This window comes from Nomascus leucogenys, chromosome 7b (genome assembly GCF_006542625.1).
Source record: "Nomascus leucogenys isolate Asia chromosome 7b, Asia_NLE_v1, whole genome shotgun sequence".
NCBI lineage: Eukaryota > Metazoa > Chordata > Mammalia > Primates > Hylobatidae > Nomascus > Nomascus leucogenys.
The window spans coordinates 7,754,380-7,762,722 of record NC_044387.1 but is presented as its reverse complement, the minus strand read 5'-3'; the positions used below and the strand labels follow the sequence as shown (position 1 = coordinate 7,762,722).

Genomic DNA, 8,343 nt, shown 5'->3' with positions numbered 1-8,343 from the left:
AGTTGCTGCCATGCTCCAGCCAGTGGGAAGCGGGGAAGAGTGCCCAAAGCAAATGTCTTTAAAATCATCCATGGGTTGCCCGCATCACTCCTGTTCACATCCCATTGGCCTGGACTTAGTCACATGGCCACAGCCAGCTGCCAAGGGGAGGTGATTTGTCTGCCTAGAACTCGCTGTGTTCTTTTTCTAAGGACCACAAGAAGAACAGACACTTGAGGGTGGTAAATAGCATCTAACACACGAGGCAAGGAGTCGGGATAGGGCGCTTGCAGGGTTAATTCAGCAGCTCGTTGAGGTCTTCATGTCTTCAAGGATGCAGTGTGGTGACGTTTGATCTCAGACTTGTGCCCTCACGGCCTCAAGATGGCTGCCATTGCTTGGAGCATTACACCCTTATGCCAAATGCAGAAATGTTGCTTTCTTGTCTATGAAAATTTTCTCAGAGCCTCGTTTTCCAGCTGACTTGCCCTCTCGTTGGCCAGAATAGCATTATATGCCCATTTCCACTCAAATTACTAGGAAGGGGCTGGAATGACTAGGACTGGCTTAGACCAAAAGAGATTCACCCCCAGGCCTAGGGAGGGCCCACTTCCTCTATAGCCCTAAGCTACCTGAGGGTTGAAGAAACTTGGGGTTTCCTTAGCAAGAAAGAAGGCGGAGGAGAATGGCGGTGGATAAGGAGTCAACAGCGTCCTCCCTGGGAACTGGCACTTCCTACCCACCTCTCTGCCCTAAGCAGACATTTATGCACATAATTTCCTTTTTTTGAGATGAAATCTCGGTCTGTCACCCAGGCTGGAGTGCAGTGGTGCGATCTTGGCTCACTGCAAACTCCGCCTCCCAGGTTCAAGCAATTCTGCCTCTGTCTCCGGAGTAGCTGGGACTATAGGCACCCCCCATCATGCCCGGCTAGTTTTTGTATTTTTAGTAGAGATGGGGTTTCACCATATTGGCCAGGCTGGTCTTGAACTCCTGACCTTATGATCTGCCTGCCTCAGCCTCCCAAAGTGCTGGGATTACAGGCGTGAGCCACCGTGCCTGGCTTTTTTTTTTTTTTTTTTGAGAGGGAGTCTCGGTCTTGTCACCCAGGATGGAGCACAGTGGTGCGATCTTGGCTCACCACAACCCCTGCTTCCCAGGTTCAAACGATTCTCCTGCCTCAGTCTCCTGAGTAGCTGGGATTACAGGCGCCTGCCACCACGCCTGGCTAATTTTTGTATTTTTAGTTGAGACGGGATTTCACCATGTTGGACATGCTGGTCTTGAACTCCTGACCTCATGCTGGCACCAAGTAGGCACTCACTGTATGATGCTCAAATGACTAAACAATGCTGGACTCTAAAAGGTCATCTCGCTTGTACACATACATATATAGTTAGTATAGGATTTGTATTATTTAAGTAAAACCTGCTCATTTGAAATGCTGCTGTGGCTGGAGAAATCACTGACTTAACAATCCTTTGTATTCATCAAAAACAAAACCTGGGCCAGGTACAGTGGCTCACCTGAGGTCAGGAGTTCAAGACCAGCCTGGCCAACATGGCGAAACACCGTCTCTACTAAAAATACAAAAAAGTTAGCCGACGCGGTGGCGTGTGCCTGTCATCCCAGCTACTCAGGAGGCTGAGGCAGGAGAATCACTTGAACCCGGGAGACGGAGGTTGCAGTGAGCCGAGATAGGGCCACTGTACTCCAGCCTGGGTGACAGAGCAAGACTCTGTCTCAAAAAAAAAAAAACAAAAAGAAAAAAGAAAAAAAAAACAAGAAAACTACACATAACCTGCTCTTGAATCCTCCTAAGAGCCAGGGAGCTCACCTCCTCCCCACACTGCCCAAGACGGTCTGTGGGCAGAAAACGGAGGCCAATGAATGCCTCCCGCTTCAGATGCCAAAAAGCAGCCTGCTGGGCCCCAGTGCTCCTGGCAGCACCCCCAGTCCTGGTGGGGAGCTCTCCTCCAGCCTGGTGGGAACGCCTAGGCGGCTTCCACAATGCGAACCAGCTGGGGTCTCACCCTGCAGGGAGCAGATACTCCTATGGCCCAGTCCTGGAGCTGCCCACAAGGCACTTCAGGTCCCTCCTGGGATTTCAGCCACAGGCCCTCACAGCTCCCTCACTGGGACCCCTCCCTGGATGGATGGCGGCTCAGCCCTGCTCCGGCGGTGGGCTCCTCCGTGTCCACATTTGGTCCCATTTATGTTAAACAGATTCAGGCTTGTCATGGCGGGAGTTGTGCTGGTGGGACCCAACCTTGGGTGTCTGCGAGCCTTGAAAAAGCAGGAGGGAAAAACAGGCTCCCCCCATTCCCCACCGCGGGGGCTCTCCATCACCAGGGACACGGGCTATGAGCGAGGTCCCGAGCCCTTCCGTGCTGGGCAGGTTGTCAGATCTCGGCAAAGTCACCACCAATCCACCCAGTGGATTCCCCGTCAGAAGAATGGAGCGGAGGAGGCTGTGAGCCTGAACGCACTTCACCAATCACAAGGCCCGAAGTGACAGTTGGTCACTTTTATTCTATTGATTATTCTCCTGCATTTATAATGTGTGCGGCGGGGTGGGGGTTTCTTTAAAATGCTTCTCCTGAGCCTAAAGAGCCTCCCCACCCAGCCCCCATCTGAGGGAAGGGGCAGAGCATACACGGCCCCCTGGCATCTCTGGAGAGGAGGAAGGATGGGATGGGCAGGATGGGCTGCCCCTAAAGGGCTCCCCAGGCTGGCACTGCTGGGCCTCTGCCCCACTCAGTCCCTGTTAACCCCCCCGAAAGAGGAACCAAAACCAGAAAAGAGCAAAGCATTCTCCGCCCCAGACCCTTGGGGCTGGGTCTCCCCCAGCCTTGCCGCTTTCCTACCAACAGCCTCCTTTCCTCTCTGGGAATCTCGTCCCTCCTTCCCCATCCCCTTAGCACCGGCCTCTGCCCTCGTGGGCACCTCTGTCCCAACTGCCCGGCTTCCCCTGCCACCCAGGGGTGCCCTGAGGTTCATCCTTCCTGCCTGTTGTCTAGAAGGCCTGGGGTGCCACCGGCCTCTGCCCTCGTGGGCACCTCTGTCCCAACTGCCCGGCTTCCCGCGCCACCCGGGGGTGCCCTGAGGTTCATCCTTCCTGCCTGTTGTCTAGAAGGCCTGGGGCACTCACTGAGCTCGCTCTGCTGGCCATGGCACCACGTGTCAGCCCTGCCTCGAGACAGGACACTGTCTTGGGGGTGTCCATAGCCTCCCATTGGGCCTGCTCCCACAGCTCCTCAACAGCCTGCCTAAGCCCGGTGGCAGCTCGGGCCTCCCTTTCCCGGGCCCCCAATCTTGCCTCCCCAGGAAGGGCGGCCCAGTGCCCCCTCCATCAGGAGCGGGTTGGGGAGGTGACCTGGCGGGCCCCTCACAAGTACATCTTCATGGCCTCGTGCGTTGTGGGGCAGTAGCGGGCTTGGAGCTGGGCCAGCAGCGCCCTGGACGTGGCCTCGAACTGTGTGCCCTGGCTCTTCTTGTTCCACACGTGGACAGCATAGGTGGCATTGAGCAGCCGCGGCAGCTCCTCGGGGTTGATGTCCTCAAAGTACTTCTTCCAGGCCTGCCAGGGGATGGGGTAGAAGGCCTCGGGGGGCAGGGTGGTGACGCCGCGGCAGGCGCGGCTCTCGGCCAGGCTGCGGATGGAACACCACTTCTTGAAGACCCGCGTGAGCAGCTGTGGGCCCTGGTGACCCCAGATCCAGCCGTTGTAGTGGTCCACGAAGTCCTGCATGCACAGCGCCATGAACTCGTGCCGGCGCTCGAAGGCCAGGAAGGCGCCGTTGAGGACGTAGCGGGACTGGGTGCCCAGCACGTTGGTCAGGTTCCTGAGGTTCTTGAGAACGATAAAGTCCGTGTCCAGATAGATGCCGCCGAACTTCCACATGAGCGCGATCCTGGAGGCGTCGGAGAGCACGGGCACCAGGTAGGGCTCCCAGCGCCCCTGCACGGCCACGTACCAGTCAGCCAGGGGTGTGTCCCGGAACAGCTCCTGCAGGTCCAGCGGGAGCATCTGGACATTCGGGAAGCAGCTCAGAAGTGAGATGCCCAGGTGCCGGGGCAGGGAGGCGTTGCCACCCGGAAGCCCTTTCATCAGGACCAGCACGTGGGATTCGGGGTGAGTTCTGGCGGCCGACTCCACCGAGCACATGAACAGGAAGTTGGGGTTGGTCCGGTCTGAAGTCTCCAGGAAGAAGATGTTGCCTGGAGCAGGGCCGTGGGAGGGTAGGGTGGGGGCTGCCAAGGCGGGGCAGGGGATATCTGCTGGCAGGTTATAGAGCTGCCCTTTCTCCTTGGGCTCTCCCACAACGTGCCAGTAGATCATGATGGAGACGAAAAACGTGAACTTGAAGCCGATGATGAACAGGGTGCAGACCCGCTGCCTTGGGGCGCCCCGGAGCAGCCGCAGCAGGAGGTCGGGGGGCTTGGACATGGTATCCCGAGATCAGACCAGGAGCTTCCAGCAGGAACCGGCTGGTCTGCAAGAGATGAGCAGCTGCCATCAGGGAGACCGTTGGCATTCCCGATCCACAAGGAAAACGCTTCCTGTGAACATCAGCCAGAGCCAAGGCTGGCTTCCAAGCCCATGGGCTCCTGGGCCCACAGGGGCCAAGGCTTGAACCCCAGCCTGCTGGCTGCCCACCTACGAAATGGGAGCACAGTGGGCCATGGACTGGGGTCTGAGCAGGGTCCCTTCCACTCTCTGTGACACACCTATGAGCTCCCCCAAGGACCAGGCCAGTGCCACCCATGGTGTGTAACCATTACAGGCCCAGGCCAGAGTCTGGTCTGCGTAAGGACTGTCAGAAGTGATGGCTTCGCCATGTGACACACAGGGCTCTGTTAGGATTGGCAGCCTGGGATTTGAGGCCCAGCTCATGCCCGCCTCAGCTCCATGAATCAGGCCTGGGGCTCGTCCAAGTACAGGCCACTGAGGGGCCCTGAGGATGTTCAGCATGAGGTCTGGTGCTCCAGCAGGCCTGGGCGCTGGCTTGCTAAGGGCTGGCCTGGCAGGTGCACTCACAGGGCGCTCGCTCCAGGCACATGACACTGACTGGTACTACTGCCCTTAGACCTCTCTTTCCTGGTGATGCCACTTGGCCGGTGGCCAGGAACATGCCCAAGTGCCTCGCAGGTGGTTGGGGGAGCAGCAGGCTTGGACCCTGCTCCTGGGGGAAAGACTGTGAACACCTGGGAGGCATGAGACCTCAACTCTGCCTGAACCGGCTGTGAGACCTGGGGCAAGTTACGGAGCTCTCTGAGCCTCAGTCTTCCCACCAACAGGACAGGACGCTGGAACCCACTAAAGGGTAACATTCATTCATTCATAATTCCATAAATACTGGCTGTCCATCCTGTCCATGCCAGGTGACTTTCTCAGCATCTCACACATGGGAACATGTGTGGCCCCTTATAACCACCCCCACCTTACAGATGAGGAAATTGACGCACAGAACTGCAGTACCTTGTGCAGAGTCCCACAGTCAGCAGTGACAGTGCAGGGGTTAGGTCCCAGGCCACCTGGCCGGGGTCCCTGCTCTCACCACTGCACCGCCCTGCCTGGGAGAGGTGGCTAGCCGATGTACCTGGTGTGTTGGAGGAACTTGGTGTGTGCTGACCTGAGCTGTATCGATGTCAACAGCCAGCGGGGGCCTGGCGCGGTGGCTCACGCCTGTAATCCCAGCACTTTGGGAGGCCAAGGCGGGTGGATCACGAGGTCAGGAGATCGAGACCATCCTAGCTAACACGGTGAAACCCCGTCTCTACTAAAAATACAAAAAATTAGCCGGGCGTGTTGGCGGGCGCCTGTAGTCCCAGCTACTCGGGAGGCTGAGGCAGGAGAATGACGTGAACCCGGGAGGCGGAGCTTGCAATGAGCAGAGATCGCGCCACTGCACTCCAGCCTGGAAGACAGTGAGACTCCGTCTCAAAAAAAAAAAAAAAAACAGCCAGCGGGATCACCATCGACTCTGACTTCTACAATCCATGACAAAGTCACAGCCCCTCTGGCCCTCAGCAAGCCCAGGGGGCAGTTGCATCGTTCTACTTTAGGTGCCAGGAAACCCGAGCACAAAGTCAAGGGACTGGGTGCAACCTGGTTGCTAAGGGGAGCTGAGAGTCAGTCCCCTCCCAAGGACAGGCAAAAGGTGGGGTGGCAATCCACACAGGCTGAGGGTGGTACTGGGAGCCTGGGGCTTGGTAACTTAGGCTGGGCCCTTCCCAGGGTAGAGAGCAGGGAACCTCGATGATGTCACTGGCTGGTAACTGACCAGCCTGGGCAGCCCATTGCAGAGAGGTGGGGATCCTGGCAGCCCACAGGCCTCCGGGAGATACGCCCTGGCTCAGCAGCCGACCTTCTTTGTCAACACGAACACGGCCCTGCCACACACTTGCAGCGGCTGCAAATCCATCTGCAAAAGATGGCAAGAAGAGAGTGAAATAGGTCGCCGGCTCTCAGAGGCCTCGTCCCCCTGGCCCCACAGGCAGGTCAGGCCTGGGGCTGATGTGTTCACTGATTCATTCACTTGCTCCACCTCTCAGGGGACCCTTGGAATAGGGGCAGGCCCTGCACTGGTACCCGGGAGAAGGGGAGAATCAGACACAGCCTTTCCCTGAAGGAGTTCTCAGTCTGGTGGGGGCATCATTTAGAAACAAAGAGGCCAGGTGTGGTGGCTCACCCCTGTAATTCTAGCACTTTAGGAGGCCGAGGCGGGTGGATCACTTGAGATCAGGAGTTCAAGACCAGCCTGGCCAACATGGTGAAACCTCGTCTCTACTAAAAATACAAAAATTAGCCAGGTGCAGTGGTGTGCGCCTGTAATCCCAGCTACTCAGGAGACTGAGGCAGGAGAATCGCTTGAACCAGGGAGGTGGAGGTTGCAGTGCGCCGAGTTGTGCCACTGCACTCCAGCCTGGGTGACAGAGCCAGACTCTTATCTCAAAAAAAAAAAAAAAAAAAAAAAAAAAAAGTCAGGCGCGATGGCTCACACCTGTAATCCCAGCACTTTGGGAGGCCAAGGTGGGCAGATCACTTTTGAGGTCGGGAATCCGAGAACAGCTTGACCAACATGGAGAAACCCTGTCTCTACTAAAAATACAAAATTAGCCGGGCATGGTGGCGCGTGCCTGTAATCCCAGCTACTCAGGAGGCTGAGGCAGGAGAATTGCTTGAATCCAGGAGGCGGAGGTTGCAGTGCGCCGAGATCACACCACTGCACTCCAGCCTGGACATCAAGAGCAAAACTCAGTTTCAAAAAGGAAAAAAAAAGAAAAAAGGAAACAGACAAAGATGGTGACTCCCTCAGGGAGGTGACACATGGTTAAGCACCAAGGATGAGCACGTCAGACGGAGGAGACAGTGGTGGCTCCAGACCTCTGCAAGCACCATGGGAACAAGCATCTAGTGTTCACCTGCATCTTCTCTCCCCGGCACCCAGCTAGGTTCCCAGCACGCAGTAGGCACATGGGAAAACGGCTCACTCTGACCCATTCACTCAACAGCCAGCAGGATGCTTTACAAGTACATCGGCCACGTCATTCTCAGCTCAGACCCTGAATGATGTGAGGCCCTGATCCACTGGGCCCCGTGTGTCCCCCATACCCCTGACCTCGTGTGCTGCTTCTCTCCCCGCCACCTGTGCCCCAGCCACACCTGGCCGCCTGTTTCTCAGGCCTCACACGGTTGTGAGGGCCTTGGCACCTGCTGTTCTTCTGCTTGGAAGGTTCTTCTCTCAGATGCCCACTCAAAAGTCCCCTTCCCACCAGGTCCTCCCTGGACCCCCTGAAATTCCAACTCCCCCCATCACCTCAGAGCCCCCTCGTTTCCTCATCCTTGCATTTATTCTAACACACGGTACATCCTACTTATTTGCTTTAGCTGTCTGTCTAGAACATAACCCCATGAGGATAGGTATGTTTTGTGTTTTGTTCAGCTCTGGAATGGTAGAATGGTGTCCAGCTCTTAGTATGTGGTCAATAGTCAGTGATTCCATGAGTTAACCAACGAGTGAATTAATGAATGATCAGTAAATGAATGAATGAGTGAACGAGTGAGTGACCAGTAAGAGTGAACCAATGAGTGTGTAGATCGCTGCGTGACCAAGTGGGCCAGTGCGAAAGGTGGGGGGCAGAGGCCGGGTGAACTCCCTGGGATGCGGGCAGCAAGGACAGGGCTGTGGCATAAACCAAGACATGGTGCCCCCTGCGCCTGTCTTTCTTCTGCAGGGAGAGGGGCTATTTTGGTCCTGAGTACTTTTAACCCCATGTGAACCACGCAGACGGGTGGACAGTTGGAGGGCCACTAGCAGCAGCAGAAGCCTCTGCCCACTTGGGGGCCCCGAGTGCCGG

The 8,343-nt window shown here is 56.6% G+C and overlaps 1 protein-coding gene across 1 annotated transcript in view; it reads right to left on the bottom strand.

Annotated features, from left to right (window-relative positions):
- Positions 1-2,491: 2,491 nt before the first annotated feature.
- A4GALT (alpha 1,4-galactosyltransferase (P blood group)) overlaps positions 2,492-8,343 on the bottom strand; it is a 28,169-nt gene continuing 22,317 nt past the window's right edge. The window contains exons 2-3 of the mRNA XM_030815422.1: positions 6,267-6,407; positions 2,492-4,475 (exon numbers count right to left, since the gene is read on the bottom strand). Of these exons, the coding sequence (XP_030671282.1) occupies positions 3,368-4,429 (1,062 nt within the window). The 5' untranslated portion in view covers positions 4,430-4,475; positions 6,267-6,407 and the 3' untranslated portion in view covers positions 2,492-3,367. The remainder of the gene's footprint in view (positions 4,476-6,266; positions 6,408-8,343) is intronic.